The following is a 26,569-nucleotide window of genomic DNA, read 5'->3' as shown; positions in this document are numbered from 1 at the left end:
CACTCAGAGGTAGCCACTATTAATATTTTGTTTCCTTCTTTTCAGATTTTTATATGTTCATCTCTATATGTTCAGAGATCTGTGTATAAGTATTAATCATAAAATGTGATATTCAACTTCTCAAGATTATTTAGAATTTTCTTCTGCCCGTTAGTTGAAAAGTATCCATTTTTAATGATTGCACATTACTGCATATCACAGTCTATTTAATATTGATATGTTATAATCTATTGTTGATTACTCAATTGATTATTATTATTTGCTATTATAAATATATAACTAAGTTTTCTTTGAAAAAAGCTTTATGGATATCAACATGTGTTGTTCTCTTGTTTAGTTTATTTTTATAGACATTATTCATTCTTTTCCTGTTTTTGCTGTAACTTTCTACAGAATGGGAACCCCCAAAACCCCTACTGTAATGGCATTGATGGTGTCATGGAAGCTTATTATAGGAGTCTGAAATCTGTGCAATTGTATGGGCCAACCAATTTTGCTCCTGTAATTAATCATGTAGCAAGGTAAGTAAATAACTTGGGAGTAAATAATTTGTTTATTTTAGTGTGCTGGACCAGAATGAAATCATAATTTTATTGTTGGCATGGCTCCACAAATGAAAGTTGTTTTCTAATAATTTACCTCCCAAGAAAGTGAAGGAAAAGATATACAGTAAAAAAAATCTCCGTTGAGCTATCATGATACTTCAATAAGAACTTTATATCAAAATATCAAATGAAAACTATACACTGGTTTATGTTAGGACCTATATTTGTTCAACCAAGGAAAAAAATTGTATTATTTGAATAAGCATCCATGAGAGCAATATCGATCACAATCTCAATTGTGAAATCACTCATATCTAAGATTATATTCCATAGCAACATAGAAGTAATAAGATTGAATTCTATGAAGACAACTAAAGCCTTTCAGTGATATATAGGACACATTATTTTAACCTCCCTGATATTAACATAAAGTATATGATATTGAGATTAGAATATAATTGCTTATGATTCCAAATACATGTTCTAGAAAAATTGTTAATGTAAAATTTTATATACATTTGCATAGCATAACCGGGTCTCCCACATTGTAGGCAGATGCTTTACCATCTGAGCCACAAGGGAAGTTCCCCTAGTAAATTAGACACTACTTTTAAATCCCTAAAAAATTTTTACTGACACAGTTTTAAATCCTATGAAACCCTGCCTAATTTTTAGGTAATTGAAAAGGAACAACTCTCATGGCTTTCCCAATATGTAACCAAAACTTAAAAAGTACTGCATTTGAATTACTGAAGTTCTCTATTGGAAGGTTCTGGTACTTTACCATCTCCCTGTTAGATATGGTCAGGCTTCCCTGGTGGTTCAGTGGTAAAGAATCTGCCTGCCAGTGCAGGAGGTGCAGTTTCAACCCCTGCATCAGCATAATCCCCTAGAGGAGGAAATGGCAACCGACTCCAGTATTCTCGCCTGAGAATCCCTTGGGCAGAGGAGTCTTGGTGAGGTACAGTCTATAGGATTGCAGGGTCAGACATGACTGAGCACACACAAGTGCATTAGACATGATCAGCAACTTAAGTATGTTCTACTTTTCATTACCTGGGACACAGACAAGATAATAAAATATCCCTGCACCCAGGACAGTGGACTCTCCTGTGGAATTCCATCTCAGGTTTACACTGATACATTGACAATGTTTTTTCTGAGTGTAACCCTTTAGATCAGGTTTTTCAAGCATTTTCAGCTACAATTTGTATTCTTATCAATTTTATGGGTTTTCTTGGTAGCTCAGTGGTAAAGAATCTGCCTGCCAATGCAGATGTGGGCTTGATCCCTGGGTCAGGTAGATCCCCTGGAGAAGGAAATAGCAACCCACTACATATTCTTGCCTGGGAAATCCCATGGACAGAGGAACAAGGCAGGCTTACAGTCCATGGAGTCACAAAAAGTCAGACATGACTTAGCAACTGAACAACAATGAACCTTATATCTCAACCCTGGACACACATAATTAAAATAAAATAATATGAAATAATATTTATTATTAGCTCATATTTTCTTTTTTTATTACTATGGTTTCCTTTTCTTTTCTATTACTTTTTTAATGCAAATCTTGACCCACGAAATTGATTTCAAAATTCACTGAGTCATTACTTGTAATTTGAAAAATACTTCCTAGCTTATTGTGTTACATAGATAAGTCATATTATCTATACTTTCTTTTCCTAAGTCTTTGATAGCCATCAAATAAAGCAGAATGAAAAATTATATTAATGCAAGATATATCATACTTGATTCTTACTCTCTTACACAATGTCATACCCATCACTGTTTTATGAAAATTAAGAAAAATGATAGAACCTGTTTTGTGTGAACTCATGCTATTTATTATAAATTGCATTTATAATAACTTATTACCAGTGTTTACCAATTAATTTCATAGATTTTTGTGCTGGTATATCTTTGCTGTAAAAGTTAAACTTTTAGCTATAAAGTTTGCCCTGATATATTAGGCCATTGGTTTGTCCACATGTATTCAAACTTTATTATTATAGAGTCCATCAGGTACTGATTTTCATTGATAATCAATAGATATTTCATTGAAATAATTTTTCTGTGATTTACATGATGATTTTTTATAAACTGTCCTCTATGAGCACCATAATGCTTCCTCATTACTAGATATGACCATTATACTAGTTATGTACTAAAAGTCATAAAACATATTCTATTGAGAATATCATCAAGATACTCAGAATGGTAGAACAAAATGGAAAAAGAGAGGAAATATAGTAATAAAATTATCCTATATATTTCTAGTATTATTTGGTGAGAATTATGCAGTAGAGTACAGAAGATAAGTACTAGAATATGTTCTCATTACATGCCTAATTTTTGTCTTTGATTTTTATATTTTCCTTTTCATCTTTCACCAATTTAAGGCCTAAAACTATAGCTTTGTCAAAAAGTATTTCTTCTGTTGCATTTTTATAATTAAGGTGAAGCTCACATGACATAAAACCAACCATTTTAAAGTTTACAGTTCAATGACATTCAGCAGTTTCACAGTGTTATGCAATGATCACTGCCATCTAGTTCCAAAACAAGAATAACAATCATTTATATAATTTAACATGTGTAAAAATCTACCAGTGTATAACAATATAAATATTTACTATCATACATGAAATTTCCTTATTAACAATAGAAAGTTGCATTATCTTGATTTTAAAGATAAGAAAATAAAGTTCAATTAGCTTATGTAATTTATGCAGAAGATCATACACATTATGTGTTGCTTAGACAAGATATCTATTTCCAAAAGCCATAGCCATTCCTCTGTGGTAACATACCTTCCAGCTCACCTTTCATTTGTGAATGAATTTCTAAGGCTGCCCAACATTTCTGTGTGCCAGCATCCAGTATGCTGCTATTTTAGTGTGCTATTTCAGAGAAAAAAAATTGTATATTTGAGAATTTGCCTAATATAGGCTCCTAACAAATGTTTAAATATTTTCTTGAGATTAACAGATGTGTTGACTATTCCTAACTATATTTAGCAGCTATCATGTGAGAGAAACTGTTTTATTTTGGGTATTGTTTACCTTTTATTTGCCTTTCAGATATGCTGCTTCCGTAAAGGATGGCTCCCAGTATTTTGTGCTCCTAATTGTGACAGATGGTGTTATCTCAGATATGGCTCAAACTAAGGAGTCCATAGTTAACGTAAGTAGGAGTCATTCTGTCTTCGGCTGGCTAAACGAAAGCATGGTGCTACTTAGGTTAATTCACTGAAGTCTTAGTTGACTTAACAGTGAAACAAAATGCCCATGCCTTTGCAGCCAGTGCGTTATCTAGACAACTCTTTTATAAATGAAAATAAATCATATCATCAACTTCATGTGCATGAGTGTGTTTATTAGTTTCATGTATACAGTCTTACAATTTGTACAGAATATTTCTTAATATTTGCATTTCAGTTACAGGAGAACTGTGCTAATTTCTATGTTGATAGAACTGGATGGGGACTAGTTTCTAATTATGCGCTACATTTATGATTAATTGATTGTCTTCTTTATTAGACTATAATCTATAAAATCTATATTTACTAGATTGCAATCTACAAAATTATATCTGGTTTTACTTACCTTTCTATATTCAAGTTGAGCAGTATTTGACACAAAGTAGACATTAGTAAAAATGGTTGTGTGAAATATTGCTTATCATATTTCATAATTATTAATGGCATATTAATGACATAATTATTAATAGCATATAATTAGCTGTTTGTGTGAGAAAAATTAGTTACATGTGGGAAAAAATCAAATTTTTATAGACATATACTTAGCAAAACCAAACACAAAATGAAAGAGAGGTAAAAGCTCGCACATTATGTGACACACTATCTTGCATAATATGTGGAACCTGGATGGAAAGGAAGTTTGGGAAAGAATGGATATATGTATATGTATGACTGAGTCCCTTCACTGTTCACCTGAAACCATTGTTGATTGGCTATATTGGGCTTCCCTGGTGGCTCAGATGGTAAAGAATCTACCCATAATGCAAGAGATCTTGGTTTGATCCCTGGGTCAAGAAGATCCTCTGGAGAAGAGAATGGCAATCTACTCCAGGATTCTTGCTTGGAGAATTCCATGGACAGAAGAGCCTGGCGGTCTACAGTCCATGGGGTCGCAAAGAGTCAGACATGATTGAGCAACTAACACTTTCACTTTCACTCCTATACAAAATAAAAAGTTAAAAAAAAAACTTGAAAGGTGTTTCTCCAAAGAAGATACACAAATAACAAGCTAAAAGATCCTCAACATCATTAATATTTGGAAAATGCAAACCTAAACCACAGTTAGATATCACTTCACACGTGTTATGGTGGCAATATTAAAATTTTTTTAAAAACTTAAAATAAAAAATAAACTAATAGGACATGTACTGAAGAACGGTTATTCATATTTCAATGACCTGATGATGTGGTTGCTATATTGATCCACCTTGCTGTTGGTGGATCTCATAGTCTTAGCATAAAATTATTTAATCATACTAATAATAACTTTCTATAATTATCATTTGTAGTCACGCATTTACTATAAAAATTGCTTTTCCTAACCACAACTATAAATGAGGTAGAGCACTACTTTTTCTTCGCAGGTGACCCTATTGGTAAAGAACCTGCATGCCGATGCAAGAGTGGCATGGGTTCGATCCCTAAGTTGGGAAGATCTCCTAGAAGAAGGCACTGGCAACCCACTCCAGTAGTCTTGCCTGAAGAATCCCTTGGACAGAGGAGGCCGGCAGGCTTCCGTCCATAGGGTTGCACAGAGTCAAATACAACTGAAGCGACTTAGCATGCAGACATGCACTACTTTTTCACAAATATGCTATCTTTTTTCACCTTTCAGTAACAAAAAGATCTTCAAATAGAGAGAGAACATGAAAAAAGAGACTAAAATACCCAGAGTCAGCTTAGGAAGATTTTGTCTGAGAATAGCAAGTGTAAGCAAATGGTCAGTTTAAAAAAAAAAAAAATTATCCAAGACTGGTCATTCCTGAAGAAAATCCAAGTGAGTTAGCATATGTACGGAGTTCAGAAAGGATAAAAGTGGAGTCAAGTATATTATTCTGTGTTAATATTAAATATGTCCAAAAGTATTTTAATGAACTTATGTGAAACAGTGTCAATACTTAGGATGTTATTTTCTTCCTAATTCTTAGTTGTTTTCCTAATTCAGTTTCTTAATTGTGAACAAATTCTGTATTCTCTTCGAAGGCTTCAAAACTTCCAATGTCAATAATTATAGTAGGTGTTGGACCAGCAGAATTTGATGGTGAGTAATAAAATTTCAATAGCATTAATCGGGAATTTATTAACTGTAACTCCTCATGTACTTACATATCTATCAATCCTGTTTTTGCATATAGGGATATGCGTGTGCATGTGGATTTGTATACTATGTCCATGTATGTACAGACATAGATCTCACATGATGGAGTCTATTGAAGTGAGCAAATTAAAAGAATGTCTTCTGAGTAGTTCATTATCTCTCTAGTGTAGGTCAATTCAACCATGTAGCTTTCTGTTTTATTAGAGATGAATTGTACCTCAAAATATTTCTTCGTATTGAGTGATAAATTGAGTTTTTGTTCCTAAGGCAAAACACACTCTGGGTTCCCTAAAAACTTCTAAGGGTGAGCACTAAATTTGTGAACAAATAAACCACTATGTTGTGAAGCATAATAATGGATTTTCAGACCTTGGCTAGTTGATAGATATTATCTTTATAAATATTTATGTTCTGTCATATGAAAGACCAAAGTAAAATGAAAATGGATATGACTATCTGAAACTTAATAAGACTATATGGTTATGCTAAATTCACTTATTGGGTAGTTTTCCATTTCTGTTGGCTAAAGCCATCTTCAAATGCCAATTAATGATGGGTGTTCATGTAACTAGTAATCTGGGTAAACCCTAAAGTTAGTCTGTTTCTTGTCACCTGATGGATTCCTTTAAGAGAACTCTATGCTAGATAGCAACTGTATAACCACATAATATTCACCTGATTCATGTGTTTTTACATTGATAATGAGAGTATTTAGCTTGGAACTTTAGAAATTAGAATAATTTTAAAATATTTGAAGCAACTGTTGGTATGTCACAGGTTAATTTAGGCACATAGGTGGCTAATCATAATATGATCATCACTAAGATGATTCTTGCTTAACCACCAGTGCCTCCCCAATACGGACAGTATAGATCTGTCAGTCTCAGGTAAAACAACACAGCAGTTATATTGCTGATCTTGGAGACTCTTTCCTTTGATTCCTTACTTGGCTGGTCACACTTTGCATCATTACAATCTCCCAGTTTCTAAAGCAAAATCAGTTTAGTCCTGCCTGCTGTTGCTCCTGCTAATATTTTCTCTGTCTCTGAATACTTACATCTGTTTTCATTGTCCATCAGGCATGAATCTGAGCTACCTCTGTGGAGTCAGGAAAACTAAGACACATCTTTCTTGTTAATACTTTGTATACTTGATCATCTGCATTGAGCAGTGACAGGCTACAATTCACAAACTTTACCCATTGCTAGGTTAAAGTAATTCACGATTTCCTTCCAGTTACTAATTTGCTTTTGCCTCTCAAGTACGCACTTTTCACTGGGTACATCCCAGCTCTCCCGGAGTCCTGTGGAAGACCATTGTTAGGTGTGAGACCTCAGTCACTTGTTCAACCTCCTCCCACACATAATGAGTGAATACAGAGCAACTGATATTTCCTGGTGAATATTTCTGGTCATATATTTCTATTCAAAGCAGCAGGCACAGCTATTTGGGTACTACCCTCATACAATAGCCACACTTATTTATTTTCTTCAATTCTTTTGTTCCCAAGGAATTATTTATCAGAGTTTTGAGGTATGAAAATTCATTATTTCCCCCTCTGACTTCTTGAACTAACTAAAAAAAGTATGCAAGAGTCACTCAAATGGAAATCAAAATGTAAGTTTTATTAATTGTAGTTCAGAATTAGAGAATCTGAGTTATCCTGTGCACAAACTCAGACTTCTTGTTTCTTTTCTGCCCCAAAATTAAATGACCTCACCTTTCTGTCAAGGCCTCCTCTGGACAGGAGCAGAGCCTTGCCTATTTATCATACCACAGGGAGAAATTGCCTTCAACCTGAGGATAGATTACTCCAAAAAGAGATTCAAGGTCAGTTCCATCTCCCAATCTTAGTTATCCTATGAATCACTCTTCTCATGAGGAAGAGTGATTGAAGATTATAGACATAAGGAATTTGCCTTCCCATAGAATTCTGTCTTGGGAATTAAAGTGAACTTTTCCTCTGGCAAGCCTATAAATAGGGAATTAGGGTCCTGAAACATCTGATTTTTGTTTTCACCCTGATGGAAGAAAATTTCTGAGTTACATTCAAGTTGGTATTATCTTATCAGAGGAGCCTTTTTCTAGGCACTTCCAAATCAACCATAAGTAAGTTTATATAGTATGCATATAAATTAGTAGGAAAAGACTGAAGTAAAACTTGCATATTTTCTCAGCTACATAAATCCAACATCTACATGTATTTCAACCAAGAGGTTTACATAGGCAAGAAATACAACATGTTGCCATCTATTCTTTGAAAGTAGACGAAATATAAATTAACTACTAGATTAATGAGTATTTAAATGTCTTATTTCTAAATTTCAATGAGAATAATTTAAAACTTTCTGTATAATTTTTCAAAGCAGAATTTCTTTGTCCTTAAAATGCAACAAGTCAATGTAGTATCCATGTAATTGCCTTGATCCAAGTTTAGGAGAGGGGGGAAAGTATAAGGGGTTCTAACGTCATTTTGTCTCCCAAGGCTAGAAAGAAATACAGCTCTGTTTCTTATACATCTTTTTTCCAGAGAGGGGATCAGGTGGGTAACTGGGGCTTACTATTTCAGGCTCCTTGAGGACCAGATGATCTGAAAAATTGAAGGATGAACATTTCCCTTCCACCACTTACATGCCATTTCTTTTCTTCCTGCTCTCAAATGTGTAGTTTCCAATTCTGCTACCTGCAGCCTTTTAACCCAAAGGACATACTGAAAAGTGGGTGATATTTTTATAGCATCTCATTCTAATACATTGTTGCCTGAATAACTGCCATTTTCTTTAACTGAAATGAAACACTCACAAAGACCAATGGAGATTATAGAGGACTGTGGAAGGTGAGGCCCAGAACATCATCTAATTTTTGTTGTCTATTTTTGAGTGAGTATAGGGTAATCATTATGAGTTATTAGCAAATTAGATAATATAGGAGAAAAAATTCTCTGATTGCTGACATGTCACCATCAGTGTTCATTTATATCTCAAAGTAATATGAAAATTTTGAAAACAAACCTAGAAGAAAAAGAAATTAATTATTGAAAATATTTCAGTATATTGAATTTTCCTATTTAGATCCCTAATAAATAGGAGAGAAAAATAGTTCTTTTGTATTTTGAATAATTTAATTGCCTTGTTAATGGAAATTTATACAATTTACTAAATATTGACATATATTATATATCTAAGCAGATTACTGGATGATGGTCCACTATCAAATTATGTGTACTGGCAATGTTTCACCCCAGATATTTATTCCTGAAAATATGTAGAAAAGTAAAACTTAAAAGACATGTTGTTAAAAAAAAATAAATAAAAGCATAACAATATAAAGAACAGTTTGATGGTTGCCAGAGGCTTGCCAGGGCTGGAGGTGGGTGAAATGGGTGAAGGAAGTCAAAAGGCACCAACTTCTAATTATAAAATAAGTAAGTCATGGGGAAGTAATGTACAGTGTGGTGAGTATAATTAATACCATGTTGCATATATGAAGGCTGCCAAGAGAATAGACCTTAAAGTTTTTATCAAAAGAAAAAGAATTTATAATCATGTATGGTCAGTTAGACTCATTATGGTGATCATTTCACAGTATACACAAATAGTGAATCATTACATTTTACTGCTAAAAATAATATAATGTTATTTGATTTATACTTCAATCAAAAAAAAACAGGAAAAACAGTAAAATATCTTTAACTGAAATGCATTATCCAAGCACTGAAGAAAACAGTGAAAAGGTGAGGACTGCATTCTAGTATTTTTTAGAGAGCGAAAAGCAAACAGTTGGCTTGCAAAAGCAAAATGGCTCTCTGGAGTCTGGTGAATATCATGTGTATACAAAATGAGTTACTAGTAAGACAATTATACTTTAAGTACAAATTAGCATTCCTCATGTAATTAGTTATTTACAGAATTCTCACCAAAAACATCAAACTCTGAAAAATGTTCTCAATTGCAGCATAACACTACTATATACCAGCAATTCTGTTATATCACAGCATTCCCAAAAAATAGTTGACCTATGTAATGTCAAATTTATTTTTAACCAATGAAAAAAATCATACCTCAGAGAGAGATGATTTATCCAGTCACTAAAAGATGCCTTTTTGTTTTAAAATCTATTCACAAAAAGATTACAGACAATATGATTGCATAGTTTGTTGTAATTTCAAAGAGAATAAAGTTCAAATTGTTATTGGAAATTCCATAATGATTAGTACCAAGTTTCTTAAGTTAGAAAAAAAAAAACATTAAAACTGAATGAATTAGCCTCATTTGATGAATCCATCATGTAAGCATGTAACCCAGAGTTGAGAATTTTTAGGATGGGAGATGTACCTAAAGACTTTTACACTGTATAGGCTCTCCTCACTTTTCAAAGCATCACATGAGGTCTTCGCTTGCTTTCTTCATTTGTAAAATTGACATTCAGTTAAGTTTTGGGGAAGAAATCACTGTGGAGATGAAAGGATCAGAAAGCTTTCTGCCTTTACATAGGACATTTTGTTACTTTATACATCTTGATTTCCTTATTGCCTACATTGTTACAGTATAATGGCTAAAATGCTTTGGATAAATTATCCTGTTTTATTTTCAAGCAATGGTTGAATTGGATGGAGATGATGTAAGAGTTTCCTCCAGAGGAAAATATGCTGAAAGAGACATTGTGCAGGTAAGAAATTTGATGAAAATTATTTATTTTGTTCATTGTGAAGAGTCCGTGTCAGTTCTGATTTGTAAATGAACAGCTTAAATTGAAATCAAACCTCGGGTTCTGTTTAGTATAGGCGGATGATTATGAGATGCATGGTAAGTAACAGGGCCTAAAATAAGTACCCAATTACTTTCCTCTGTACTTCATGTTCACCACATATAAAACAGAATTGTTAACAAGTATCTTTTCTTACTTTATTATTACCAGAAAATATCACTGAGGTCTTTGGTAAAATTAAAATTCAGAAACACAACAGACTTTTAATGATGTTTATTTATTTATTTTTTGCTCCTCAACAAAGATTAAACATATTTTAAAATAGCTGATACGTATTAAACATAACTAAACTTAGTAGAAACAAACCAAAAATGTAAAATTTTTTATTTTTCTCATAGATTATGGCTAGAAGAGTAGAAAAATAGATCTTAGAATTATATATAAATATAAAAATTATATAAAGGGTATGTGTTCATATAGCAATATATAATAACATAATAATTTGTATAATAATATAATAAAATATAGCAAAATAGTAGATTATGTGTTTCTATGTAGAAATATATATATACACATGATTTATAATTCTGTTGGAATAAAGAAAAATACTTAACTGAAGTCTAGTATTCTGGGAGGGAATAGAAAGAAAAGAATCAGTTTAACCAAATTTTAACCAATACAGTAAGTTTATGATTGAAGCAATGGAGTTAAATCAATTAAACTTCTGCATTCTTTAGAGTGTTTATATCTTTTAGGATATCAGAAACAAAAATGACTGTGAAGTACACCTTTTAAATAGGAAATGGAAGTCCCTGTTACAATTTGAGCACATGATTTAAAAGTTTTGAAAGTGCAACTAATGGAATTCAATATTATCTCCTAAATAATAACTTATATATTCACCCATAATATAGTCACTAAGAGAATCTATTTGGAATCTAACAGAATTTGGTTCAAATCCTGGATTGTCCTCTGTGATAACTTGGACAAGCTTTCTAAATTTCAGTGTTCTGGCATTGTTGTAAAGATTTAATCATTAATGTATATAAAATACATTACTTAAATAACACTCAATAAAATGCAACAAAAATAATTTTTAAAATTAGAGAGGGAAAATAATATAAAATAATCCATAAATATAATAAAAAAGATTAATCTTGACAAGTACAAATGCATTGTTCTTTATCAATCAGCAAAGTTGTTTTAAGATAGAAACATCTGTGTAACAACTTTTTAAGGAGACAATTAAATATGATTTAAACTTTTCACCTAATGTTCACATTAGGTTAAAAAGCACACACACATGAATAATTTGTTTAAAAGCATCTGACAAAGGGAACATGGTGATGTGGTCATCTAAGAATCCCACAATGTTTTGTTTTTGTAATTAGACACTTTATTCACCTTAAGCTGGTTAGCATAATTATAGATCCAGGTAAATGCACTTTTTTTCTAAAAGTCTCCTGTTTGCCTATAGTAAGGAGAATTACTTGGCTGGAATCAAAGAAAAATTGAAGACACTTTGCTAAATACTTTTATGTAATGTTTGTATTTTCTACAATGTGTATGTATTACCTATTCAGAAATATAATATACACAATTTAGACAAAAAATAAAATGTACAAATTGAATAAAAAAAAAAATAAAAAATAAAAAAAATAAAAGTCTCTCCGTAATATTTGGTTCACAATTTCCTTAAAATCAAATTACTGCAAGGAAGTATAAATTTGAAGTCCCTTAAAATTTGTTATGTTTCTGTTTTGATGCATTTTTACAAAGTTAAAAGAGGCAACCTCATCTTTCGTGGTGTCATCTAAATGATGCTTAAAGGAAATTGACATTACTCTCTCCCTTAGAAGGTAGCTGCTTCCCAGGTGGCGCTAGTGGTGAAATGTCTGCATGCCACACAGGGGACACGAGCGATGTAGGTTCGATCCCTGGGTGGGGACAATCCCCTGGAGGAGGAAATGGAAACCTACTCCAGTATTCTTGCCTGAAAACTCCATGGACAGAGGAGCCAACAGGCTACAGTCCATGGGGTTGCAAAGAGTCAGATACAGCTGAGCACACACACACATTAGAGGGTGGTTAAGATTGCTCATAACATTAAGATTTCCTTTAAGATGACTAATATATTACATTAGTGACAACCAAGTTTTTTAGTTATTTTATTTATAAAACAAAAGTTCCCTTGATCATGAAAGTCTTTCATCTCTAATTGGATTTGCTACATTGGACAGAATATTGAGATAGGACTCAGGTCTACAAAATTATAATGTTGTCATTCTGATCTTGAACAAGTCAATAAATTTCCCTTGAGCCTTTCTTTCATTATCTCCAGACTCCATCTCCATATATATATATAATGCATAAATGCATTACAACAGCAACACAACACATTTTTAAGGACTTTAAATTATATATATATATATATATTCTCATTAAAAGTCAGAATCTTGAGACTAATATATCATCATAAAGTGACACTGAGGTCACCAAAAATTTTGAAGGCACCTGATGATATATAGCTAAAGACTCAAGGAATTGACTCAAGCTATTCTACCATATAAAACTGAACTGAAAAAGTCATGAGATGTTACAGATACTGAACAGGATCTTCCCAGAGAATTAGTAGCCTCCTGAATGACAATGGCATCTTGACTTACATGTCTATAGTTATTTAAAGATATTTGATGAATCCTTTTCTAATCTTATGGAGAAATTCCTAAATGCTGATTATCTTTTAAAAATAGTTTGCAGGGTAATCATTTACATATCACGTTGTATTCAAGAAGAATTAGCATTTTTCTCTCACCTTAATTAAAATCTCATAACATTCCACAATTACAGGTTTCCTGGTTCTTCCATTCACCAAAACATTTTTAAATGAGTTATTTTTAAGAATAGAAATATTCTTGAATATTTATAATTTCGAGGTTGCAAAGACACACCAAGAATATTATCAATCTTCCTACCATCAGAAAATATCTAACTCATCATAATCAGTGCTGTAAATACTGGTGGTTAAAATAATGTCAGAAAATAAGATCTATTTAGGATGTCTTAACTTTTTGCTACTTTCAGTTTCTTACACATTGCTAATCAAGTTAACACACTCCAAATGATAGCTCAAATTTCTTAAGTGGACAAACAAAAGCCTAACTGTAAATGGTAGAAGGTAGCTGAGTTCCACAGAAAGTTGGGAGTGGTAGATGGGATTTTTATTATGTCAAATATTAAGTGGCACCCAACTTCTCCATTGCTGGTGCTTTTCTGTCAGTAATGTCAGACTTTTTGTGACCCCATGGACTGCAGTACACCAGGCTTCCCTGTTCTTCACTATCTCCCAGAGACTGCTCAAACTCATGTCCATTAAGTGGATGATGCCATCCAACATCTCATCCTCTGTCATCGCCTTCTTCTGCCTCCTATCTTTCCCAGCCTCAGGGTCTTTTCCAATGATTGGCTCTTCGATTCAGGTGGCCAATGCATTGGAGCTTCAGCATAAGTCCTTCCAATGAATATTCAGGGTGGATTTCCTTTAGGATTGACTAGTTTGATCTCCTTGCTATCCAAGGGACTCTCAAGAGTCTTCTCTAGCACAACAGTTTGAAAGCATCAGTTCTTCGGCACTCAGCCTTATTTATGGTCCAACTCTCACATCCATACATGACTACTGGAAAAACCATAACTTTGACTATACAGAACTTTGTTGGCAAAGCATGTCTCTGTTTTTTTAATATGCAGTCTTGATTTGTCATAACTTTTCTTCCAAGGACCAAGCGTCTTTAAATTTCATGGTTATAGTCACCATCCACACTGATTTTGGAGGCCAAGAAAATAAAATCAGTCACTGTCTCCACTTTTTCCCCATCTATTTGCCATGAAGTGATGGGACCAGATGCCATGGTCTTAATTTTCTGAATGTTGAGTTTTAAGCCAGCTTTTTCACTCTCTTTCATCTTCATCAAGAAGCTCTTTTCATTCCTCTTTACTTTCTGCCATAAGGGTGGTGTCATCAGCATATCTGAGGTTATTGATATTTCTCCCAGCAACCTTGATTTCAGCTTGTGATTTATCCAACCTGGCATTCTGTATGATGTACTCTGCATATAAGTTAAATAAGCTGGATGACATTATACAACCTTGATGTATTCTTTTCCCAATTTGGAACCAGTCCATTGTTCCATATCCAGGTCTAACTGTTGCTTCTTGACCTGCATACAGGTTTCTCAGGAGGCAGATATGGTGGTCTAGTATTCCCAAATTTAAAAATTTTTCCACAGTTTTTTGTGATCCACACAGTCAGAGGCTTTAGCATAGTCAATGAAGCAGGAGTAGATGTTTTTTTCTGGAATTACCTTACTTTTTCTATGATCCAACAGATGTTGGCAATTCAATCTCTGGTTGCTCTTTTTTAAATCCAGCTTGTACATCTGGAAATTCTTGGTTCACATACTGTTTGAAGCCTAGTTTGAAGGATTTTGAGCATTACCTTCCTACTATGTGAAATGAACGCAATTGTGTGGTAGTTGGAACATATTTTTGCATTGCCCTTCTTTGCTATCAGAACAAAAATTGACCCTTTCCTTTATGTCAGATCTTAAGTGGCATCCATCTTCTTTATATAATAATATTTAATCATTTATTAAGTCCTTCATATGCTAGGCAGGCTAAGAGCTATAACATTACTTCACCTTGACCTATGAGACAAGTACTTTGGTTACCATATTTTATTAAAAAAAAAAAAATGAAGTTTTATCTTTCTTGTCCCTACTCACATAGCTAGTAAGAAGTAGTGAAATGAAAGTGATAGTCGCTCAGTTGTGTCCAACTATTTGCGATGCCATTGACTCCAGCCCCCCAGGCTCCTCTGTCCATGGAATTCTCCATGCAGGGATACTGGAGTATCTTTCGTCAATGGATCTTCCCAACCCAGAGATCAAACACAGTTCTCCTGCATTGTAGGTAAATTTGTTACCATCTGAGCTACCTGGAAAGCCCAGTTAAGAAGTATAGTCATAATGTAATCTTGAAATTTCTTATTCTAAAATATTTAGCAAGTATTTTGTATATCTTTGATTCTAAAACCTAAACATAGCATTTAAGAGAATACATGGCCTGACTCTAATCTTCCTTTTTAGTTATACACAAACAAAGCAAACACACATGCCCACTTTGCCCAGGCCAATAGGACAATTAATTGTCTTTGCATCACCCATTTCTATAGTTCTGCTCTTATTTTCTCTTGTCATTTTACCTGGAATACTCTTCCCCCTCATTGGGCTGATTAAAACCCGGCATTTTGAAATTTCCCAGTGTACACAGCCTTTTACAAAGCTCTCCTTCTTAACACTTGAATAAATTTCCCCATTCTTTCACTTTATTAACATATTACTTTATATCTTCCTCAAAATACTGGCCACTTTGCCTTTTAATGTTTATAAATAAGGACACTGAAGCCCAAGATGGAATGTTAACCAACTTGTGAAAAATTATTTAGGTCACAAGTCTGTAGATCCAAAAAGTCGGCAGGGTTCTGATTCCGAAATCTTTTCTGTTATAATGCATCCACTCTCCTAAAAGGCCAAATTATCGTTAAGATTAGAAAGATGTATTCCCCTTTTCATATCACTGTAGTAGCTAATGTATAAGAGATCAATTTGAATTTAATTAATGTCTCTGATACATACAACTATCTGATCTTGGGGTAAGTTAATTAAAGTTTTTATTTTCTTCTTTGTAAGTTCATAATATGCTTATAAGAACTAAATAGATATTGTACTAAATCACTCAGCAGAAAGCCTCCCAACTGCCAGTTGCTCAAAAAATTAATATCAGTATCAGTTATTATTGACAGTATATTAACATAGTCCGGTGGGAAGGCATTTTTATATCATTGTTTCCTACCAGCTATACCTTGACATATGACATTGTAGTCAGTCTTATGTGTGATTATATTCATTGTCTCAAGATTCACTCTCATATGGCTATAATATAAACAGCATGCAGGATGAGATTCTATTGTTATTATAAAACTTAAGTGAGTTATTTTCTAAAGCAATATATGTAAAGGTTTTCCATATATTTGTTTACTTGCTTATGCTATGAATTAGCCATTGAATATAATGTGGTATCATTTATCCTGGCTTCATTCAGCTGCTATCCAGCCTATCATTCCCTTATAAAATATATTTAAATCATATCTTCCATTAAAAGGTAAATAATAACCTTGAAGGCTTAGACATGAAATGCTCTAATGGAGCTCTGCAAAGTAGGAACAAATAAATGGAACAGAACCTCAATTAAAAGCTCATTTGCCCAAACTGATTCAAACTTTTTTCACAAATAGGCAAAGTTAGCTGTTAGAGCAACTCTGTAGAACATTTTCCTTATTCTGGATATAAGTATAAAATAAAGATGCAGAGTGTCAGGATATGGTATATTTCCACTGAATAGAATGTATTTATTGGTATTCTTCATATGAATGTGATAAATTAGTTCAAAGTAAAAATTGATTTGTTCCTCTAACCTAAACAGTTTAAAGGTCCAAGTTAATTTATGGTACTAGTCAATGACCAACATACATTCATAAATGTGTAGGTGTTATTTTGAACAGGAGGTCCCTAGGTATAGTGATCAGAAATAAGTGATTAAAAGGGACAATAAACAGACGGGTCTGATAAGTTGAGTGGAAGATTGTTACTGTAGAAGTATATGAACAATAATCCAAGAAGAAAGAGAGTATAATTTTGTCATGAATAGTGTGAGGTTCAACATTGATAAGAGGTAAAGGACAGAGTCACTTGTCATTTTCATGTCTAATTAGGGAAGTGCTTCTTGACTTACTGAAGAGTTGAATGTTCCTTTGGAAAGGATGAAATAATTTAGGTTAGTGAGTAGAACATTCTCAGCCATCTTTTTCTCCACTCCCAACACACATATGGGATGAGGCATACTCCTGTTGATAATATCACAGGGACTCTTAACTCAGGGGCAAGGTCCATACTCAAGGAACATATCAGAATCTGTGCCCACATTTAGTAAACATAAATTAAATGAGATATATACCTCCCTGCTTTGTTGAAAACTAAGATTTCTTTCTTACCCATTATTTATAAACATGTTTTAAGGATAAGTATAACTGTATGTATTCTGCAAACAATGATTTTGAATCTTAGTTTTGACATTCCAGAGTGTTATAACATTGTTAAAAATAAATTTATATTTACTTCAATAAAAATTTAACACATCTTACCACATTTGCTGAAAAAGTGGAAAAAAACAGGATGCTTTAATAAGAAATAGATCAGGAATTACATTTTTTAGATTATGGTACTAGTACCTAAATTTGAAAGAGAGAAAAGCTTGATAAAAAAATATTTCTTGTAAAGTTTGATATGAGTGTAAACAAAAGACTAGAAAGAAAATAGTCCAATATTTATATTGCATATATAAATGTATAAATTAATGAATAGTAATAATAATGACTATCATACTTATACATATATTATGAGCTTAAAACTGTTTTAAGCACTTATTTGTTGATTTTTTTAATATAACAACCAGATGAAGAAGGTATTATTATTATTATTATTATCTTCATTTTATAGAAGAGGAAACTGAATGACAGTAGAAAATAACTCGCCCAAGATCACTCAGCTAATAAGCAGCAGGACCAGCCTCTGCACCTGGGGAGTCTAATTCCAGAGTTTGTGAATTGAGGGAATAAAAAGATTACTAAATTTAGCTTCCATGGTCTAGGAAGAGCTTCCCTGGTGGCTCAGATGGTAAAGAGTCTGCCTACAATGCGGGAGACCTGGGTTCAATCCCTGGGTCGGGAAGATCTCCTGGAGAAGAAAATGGCAACCCACTCCAGTATTCTTGTCTGGAAAATCCCATGGATGGAGGAAAATGGTAGGCTACAGTCCAGGGGGTCGCAAATAGTAAGACAAGACTAAGCGACTTCACACGTGGTCTAGGAAAAAAGTTGAAACCAAAATAAAAGTAAATATAAGAGCAAAGTTGAGGTAAAGGAAAGACACAAGCAGGTAAGGTCTCCCTCTGCCCTAGAGAAGAATCAACTATTTTCCAGAGTGTTGCCATTTCCCTGAAATATAGGTATTAGCTATAGATTGTTAAAAAACTGATCTCCCATAAAATAGATATAGATATATGCTTCCCAGGTGTTGCTAGTGGTAAAGAACCTGCCTGCCAGCGCAGGAAACATAAGAGACACAGGTTAGATCCCTAAGTCAAGAAGATGTCCTAGAGGAGGTCATAGAAATCCAGTCCAGTATTCTTGCCTGGAAAATCCCATGGGCAGAGAAGCCTGGAGGGCTACAATCCATAGGGTTGCAAAAAGTCAGACACAACTGAAGTGACTTACATGCACACAGGCAACCAAACCATTACTAAATGTTTATTTTTAAAATAATATGCCTTCTAAAATAAGAATGAAATAAACAATAGCAGAAGTTAGATATTTTGTCTCATCAGTCCTTCACTGTGTTCACCTTATAGTGTCAGAAAGAAAGTAAACCTAACTTTGTTTGCACCTCTCTGCTTTTTTTGTTAAAAATGTCATCCTGTCCAAATTAGATAATGACTTTACAAACATTCATATATGCCTCTTTCTTTTCTCAACTGAAGATTATATTTACTCTGTCAGTATTTTTCTTATCCTTACTTAGCTACCTTTAAAATAAGAGAAACATTTGTCACCTTCTATCACATTTCTAAAAGTTGTGTTGTTTTCCTCTTGGTATCATAACAGGGTAAAATTATGATCACATAAGTATGCTTCTGTCTGTAGTATGCCTTATATTAAAAAGAAAGAAGTAGTTTTCTGATCTTCCTTAAAAGATATTGCTTTCACCATATAAATGGTATTACATTTGCTATTTAATTTAACATTTTAACTTGCTTTATCTATCACAAGTATCTGACTGGTTTAAAGTCTGCTCCCTAATAACAGTTGTTTCCTGAAAGCACATCTTGAGTAACTGCTCAAATCAAAAGTAAATTTCTCAAAATAAACTTAAAGTAGTTATGTATGAGATGAGAGTGTGCTCACTCCCTGATTCTCTAGGAAAAAAATGATTTAATTTAAACTTCAAAACATTATATTTAAAAGTTGTTCAACCTCCTGAAATGTCTTCACTGTGCCTTTTCTCCAAAACCTAAAATTACTGCATGTCCAAAACTATCACAACATTACCAGTTCTCAAGTTGCTTTCAAGAATCATCATGTCTCTAAGGCGAAATTGAATTACTGCTCTCAAACAGCACAGTGTTTTTTTTAAGTAACCTTTATAACAGAGAACAGAATCAAGCAATCTATTGTCAGAGTATTCAGTGATACAAATTCTCACATGATTGTTTATATAAAGATAGAGCAATCATTTTTATGTATTGTAAAAATAATTTTGATATTTGGTATACATCAATAAGAAGTATACCAAAGTCTATGCTGAAGTTTTCCAATTGTTTATTGTTTGCCTTTTCAAATAACATAAAAATCAAGCATATTTCAGGTTCATACTAATGTGAACTGTGTAAATTTTTCATTCATTTCCATGTGATTTGATGGTCTGCTAATATAATTTAAAATACTTAACACGTGTTCAGGAATCTTTAGCAATTTACGGTATTTTTTAACCCTGAATTGAGTAATATTTCTACACTGAAAGCTGAGTTAAGCATGCATTAACTTCATCTGAGAAGAAACTGAACCCTGAGGAGGATAGTGCTCTTTTCAAAGTTAGGTGTAGAACTCAGAACTGTATAATGCATGTAGCAACATGATGGGTGTATCAGGACCAGGAGACAAGAGTTATTGTGGGGAAAAAACATAAATAACAATTACATCTCATTTTAGAAAAATTATAAGAAAGATGTGGTCACTGTTAGAGCTATTTATAATGAATCAAATCTCTTTAAAATCATAGTAATTATTATGCATTTTGCCATTGCTCCAGCTTCTCTGATTCTCCTACAACCAAAAGTTTATATATGTTGGTTTTGTGTCTATTTTTTTATTTATTTAAATAGCATGGTAAGCTCTGTTAAATAACATACTTTCAACTCTGTTTTAGTTTGTGCCATTCAGAGATTATATTGACAGAAGTGGAAACCACATTCTGAGCATGGCTAGATTAGCTAAAGATGTCCTAGCAGAGATACCTGAGCAGTTTCTCTCCTACATGAGGGCCAGAGGAATCAAGCCATCACCTGCACCTCCCCCATACACCCCATCTACACATGTGTTACAGACTCAAATATAACTCTGTTCCAAAATGCTAATGTAACTACACTTTGGTTAGAACTGCTAAGTCCATGCTTTTCTCCTGGTGCTCTGTAATGAACCAGGGAATAAAATATTCATCTCAGTTTGGTTTCAGCAGAATTGGTTAGTATGCTATTTTCTATCCAAAATTTATTATCTTCCTAAACCAAAACTGTAAATATGGTTGTTGCATGAGCAACAGAAAAATTGTCTATATGCTTGATGCAAAATATGATGTCTTGTATGAATCTTAAAGTTTTTGGACAGAAACAGCTAATTTCCAGTGAATTGTTGGGAAAAAGCACAACCTATGTTTTTAACTGAGATATTGTCTTAGACTGCTATGTGTATAGGAAAGCAGTCTCTCTGTATCAATGTTTACATGTTACTACTTTTTAAATTAAAATACTTTTATAACTATTCTTAAGAATACAAATTTTGAATATTGACTCCTTTGTCTTCTGAATTGCAATAGCTATAATCACAAGAGCAATATCTTTGAATGACTGTCTGATCAAATGCAATTGCAAAGAAGAGAAAGTAAAAATAAGTTCACATTTCCCAGTGAGTTGTCTTATGAAGCTGCATCTGTTTAGTAAACAGTTTCTCTATGCTATTTGTCAAGTATGGGAATTTACACTTAGCAGATGTCTATCCTGAAAGAACATGCACTTTTTCATCAAGTTTGGCTTCTAAATTTAAACTGCAATTTGTTTATGTTTTGTAATGATAAGTAGAAATAATAAAAAGTCAAACATTGTATACTGTAAATGCACAGAAAATACTTTGTGTAAAAAGTAATGTCTTTATATTGCAATACTATGTAGAAAGACTAAAATTCAGAATATTTAACTGTGCAGCAGATGTTTTAAACACTTTTTTCATTATACCTTGCTTAGATATTATTTTAATTCAAAGAGATACTGGCTCTTTTGATTTGTATTCCTTTCCAAGTTGCCACAAAGCATGTACAGGCGAGAAGTTTCTTGTGAAATTCCCAATTAAATATATACAACTGCGTGACTTAATACTTGACACATTTGTGGGGAAAAAAACCTGCTCCTATGTTCTAATCTGATAGTACACAATTTAAAATTGTAAAGAGCTTCTTCATGTACAATTTTTATGAGGATTACAGTTTTGTGACAAGAATGACGTTTGTGTCTAAATTAAAGCATTTCTTTAGAACAAATGGCCTTAAATTCTTAAAGAATTCCTGGAAATGATTGTGAATTTCCTTTAAATAATAAAAAAGTATGTTTATTTTTTCTTTTGTGTCAACAATGTACCTGCTTTATAATATTTTCCTTACTTATATCCTATTTATTACTCAGTTTATTTCTACTATGTGTTGTTCTCTTTGTCCCAAGTTGACTAAGGGTGACTTTTATAAGCATGAAATTATTTTACAGAAAAGAAAAATATATATATTCACATATCTATCAATAGCAATGTTATATAATTAGGCAATCTTTAATTGTTCATTTTGGAGTATAAATTAAAATCTTTGAAAGAACAACTGTTTGCTCTCTAAATTTTATGTATAAATGACATAGAATCTGATGATTTCCTTTACTGGTCTGAAATATTTATGCCAGCATAGAATATTACCCTGCAATTTTATTATTATTTGCCTTCATTCTTCAGTTAAAAAATAAATAAATAAAATCAATATTCTTTCCCTCTTGTAAAACATCAGTTGTTTCTTTCTGAATTGATCAGAAAAAAATGAAAGATGTCTGGTTCTTTGTCTAAATATTAGTGTGCCCAAATCTTGAGGGGGCACAGGGTTAAGAAACAGGCTCAGTTACAAGCTTTATCCTTTGCATGGTTGAGATTAATAATCAGAAATGTATGTGATATTAGTAACAAACGTAAGATTAGAAAATACCTAGACTTGTCTCTTTGTTGCATAAATGAAGAAACCAGGACTGAAAGGGTTAGATGATTTACCTAAAACTGTAAAAATAGAATGAGAAAGACTAGATATCTCTTCAAGAAAATTAGAGATACCAAGGAAACACTTCATGCAAAGATAGGGAAAATAAAAAATAGAAACAGTATGGACCTAACAGAAGCAGAAGATATTAAGAAAATATGGCAGGAATAACCGAAGAATTACACAAAAATATCTTAATGATCTGGATAACCACTATGGTATGATCACTAACTTAGAGCCAGACATCTTGGAATGCAAAGTCAATTGGGCCTTAGCATCACTACAAACAAAGCTACTGGAGGTGATGGAATTCCAGCTGAGCTATTTCAAATCCTAAAAGATGATGCTGTGAAAGTGCTGCAGTCAGTATGCCAGCAAATATGGAAAAGAGCAATGGCTACAGGACTGGAAAGGCCAGTTTTCATTCCAATCCCAAAGAAAAGCAATGCCAAAGAATGTTCAAGCTATTGCACAATTGCATTCATTTCACATGCTAGCAAAGTAGTGCTCAAAATTCTCCAAGCTAGACTTCTACAGTACATGAAATAACAATATTCAAGATGTTCCTGATGTTCAAGCTGGATATAGAAAAGGCAGAGGAACCAGAGATCAAATTGCCAACATCCATTGGACCATAGAAAAAGCAAGAGAATTCAAGTAAGACATCTACATCTCCTTCATTGATTACATGAAAACCTTTGACTGTGTGGATCACAGCAAACTGTGGAAAATTCTTAAAGATATGGGAATACCAGACCACCTTACCTGACTCCTGAGAAACCTGTATGCAGTTCAAGAAGCAACAGTTAGAACCAGACATGGAAAAATGGACTAGTTCCAAATTGGGAAAGGAGTACCTCAAGGCTGTATTTTGTCACCCTGCTTATTTAACTTATATGTGGGGTACATCATGTGAAATGCTGGGCTGGATGAAGCACAAGCTTGAATCAAGATTGCTGGGAGAAATGGCAATAACCTCAGATATGCAAATGACACCACCCTTATGGCAGAAAGCGAAAAGGAACTAAAGAGCCTCTTGATGAAGGTGAAAGAGGAGAGTGAAAAAACTGGCTTAAAACTCAACAGTCAAAAATGAAGATCATGGCATCCAGTCCCATCACTTCACAGCAAACAGATGGGGAAACAGTGGAAACAGTGACTATTTTCCTGTGCTCCAAAATCACTGTAGATGAAATTGAAAGACGCTTGCTTCTTGAAAGAAAAACTATGACCAACCTAGACAGTGTATTAAAAAGCAGAGACATTACTTTGCTGACAAAAGTCCATATAATCAAATCTATGGTTTTCCCAGTAGTCATGTATGGATGTGAGAGTTGGACGATAAAGAAGGCTGAGTACCAAAGAACAGATGCTTTTGATCTGTGGGGTTGGAGAAAACTCTAGAGAGTCTCTTGGACTGCAAGAAATCAAAAGTAATCAATCCTGAATGTCATTGGAAGGACTGATACTGAAGCTGAAGCTCCAATACTTTGGTTACCTGATGCATAGAGCTGATTGATTAGAAAAGACCCTGATGAAGGGCAATCCCATAATGGTGAAGGAATAGGACGAGGAGATACTTTCTCCCCTACAAATTCATCAAAAGATCATTTGAATGCAGAGCAACTTCCATAAAACAACTTCTGAACACTGTCGGAGGACACCAGGCTCCCAGAAAAGACAGCCCAGTTGCCTCGAAAGGAGGTAGGACAAAATATAAAAGATGAAAATAGAGACAACAGATTTAGGGATAGAGGGTTTATCCTGGGGAGGGAGTCATGAAGGAGGAGAAGTTTCCATGCAATAGGAAACCCTCCCACAGGCATGTCAGTGGGGAGATTTGGAATCTCAGAGGGCTACATAACTGGAAAAATAAAAAACCACACAGTATGTGCCTAACTGCAGCTACCAGTGGAGAAGCAGCTCAGACACTCGCATCCACCAGCAGTGAGTGAGGGCTGGGCAGAGATGCGTGGGCTGCATCATTGGTCTTTAGGGTAAGGATCAGGCTTGAATGCCTTGAGGACAATCTGATGGGGCTAATATGAGGTAACAACCCAAACCATAGGGTCACCAGAGAAACAAAAAAAGAAAAAGGGCCTTTCTGGCAAAAGGCTCTAACACCACATGGTGACCCCTGGCATGCTCACAGAACAAAGACTTGTGCCCTAGCAAATGCCAAAGGAGAGCAAGCTAGCTACCACTTAGGGCCCTCTCTCCCTAGAGGCAGAAGTGCAGCTGCCCAAGCCAGAAGGCAAGAGGCTGCTCCAGTCTCAGCCCCAGAGACTGCATTTTCCACCAAACTGTGAGCAGGCTGCCAATTGCTAAGCACGTCTTCCTGGGATCCTGGAAGGTTCACATCTGCCAGGAATATCACAGCCTTAGCATCTCCTCAGAGGAGATACACACCACATCTGGGGCTGTGCCCTCATGACACACCTGGGAAACTGAGCAGCCAAGAATGGGAAGGTGCATAAGACTTCACAGCCCACCTGGGACAGTGCACTCATCAAGCACCCAGTTGCCTGAGCAGCTTGGACCTGGGAAGGGTGAAAATTGCCCAGCCCATCTGGATCTGTGCCCTTGTGGAGTACCTGAGAACCTGAGTGGCTTAGACCTGGGAAATGCACAAAACTCAGGGCTCACTTGGGACAGTACCCTTGCAGAGCACCCTGGAGCCTGAGCAGGGTGGACCTGGGAAGTACCCACTGCCTTGGGCTGTGGCAAACCCACTGTAGTCCATCCAGTGTGACCATTCCCCATATATGCCAGCGGTTTTGTTTGCAGAGTCCATCTCCACAGCACAACTGAACAAGTGAGCCTAAATAAGTGGCCACATTTGCCTTCTCTTGTCAGGTCAGAAACTAGACACTGAAGATACTTGCAAACAGGGGAATCCAAAAAAACATAGAAGAGTGAACCGCCCTGGAAGTGACAGGTGCAACAGATTAAAACCCTGCAGTTAATGCTGGGATTATGCATTTAAGGGGCAACTATAGAACTTTAGAACAAGTACAAGCCAGAACAAGGGACTATCTGCCACTGAACTGACCCCACACTTCCCACAACAGCTCCAGAGAAATTCCTAGGTATATTTTTACTATTATCACTTTTTAATTTTTTAAAAATTTTAATGCTTTATTACACCTTTAACTTTCATGTTTATAACCTACTATTGCAAGGAGATCCAACCAGTCTATCCTATAGGAAATCAGTCCAGAATATTCATTAGAAGGACTGATGCTGAAGCTGAAATTCCAATTCTTTGGCCACCTGATGCAAAGAACTGACTCATTGGAAAAGACCTTGATGCTGGAAAATATTGAAGGCAGGAGCAGAAGAGGACAACAGAGGATGAGATGGTTGGATGGCATCACTGACTTCATGGACCTGAGTTTGAGTAAGCTCCAGGAGTTGGTGACAGACAGGAAAGCCTAGCATCCTGCAGTCCATGAGGTCACAAACAGTCAGACACAACTGAGTGACTGAATAGAACTGATTACCTTTCTTAAAAAATAACCTTATTTTTTTAATTCCATATATTTTTATTAATCTTTGTGACCAATTTTGTCTTGTATTTTTATATTGTATTTTTGAGAGTCTAACCTCTATTCTAGGTTTTTAATCTTTGCTTTTTGATATTTGTTATCAATTTTGTACGTTTAAGAATCTAATCTTCAGTATCCATTTTCACATAGGGATTTGATTACTGACTTGATTGTTCTCTTCCCTT

The 26,569-nt window shown here is 34.3% G+C and overlaps 1 protein-coding gene across 2 annotated transcripts in view; it reads left to right on the top strand.

Moving 5' to 3' along the window:
- The window catches only part of CPNE8 (copine 8), a 256,264-nt gene extending 234,098 nt beyond the window's left edge, over window positions 1–22,166 (top strand). For both annotated transcript variants that reach the window (XM_040233468.1, XM_040233469.1), the window contains 5 exons: window positions 394–521; window positions 3,626–3,728; window positions 5,788–5,845; window positions 10,497–10,570; window positions 20,707–22,166. In XM_040233468.1, the coding sequence (XP_040089402.1) occupies window positions 394–521; window positions 3,626–3,728; window positions 5,788–5,845; window positions 10,497–10,570; window positions 20,707–20,895 (552 nt within the window). In that variant the 3' untranslated portion in view covers window positions 20,896–22,166. The remainder of the gene's footprint in view (window positions 1–393; window positions 522–3,625; window positions 3,729–5,787; window positions 5,846–10,496; window positions 10,571–20,706) is intronic.
- The last annotated feature ends 4,403 nt before the right edge of the window (window positions 22,167–26,569 follow it).

This window comes from Oryx dammah, unplaced genomic scaffold (assembly GCF_014754425.2).
Source record: "Oryx dammah isolate SB20612 unplaced genomic scaffold, SCBI_Odam_1.1 HiC_scaffold_29, whole genome shotgun sequence".
NCBI lineage: Eukaryota > Metazoa > Chordata > Mammalia > Artiodactyla > Bovidae > Oryx > Oryx dammah.
This window is presented reverse-complemented; position numbering and strand designations above follow the sequence as displayed.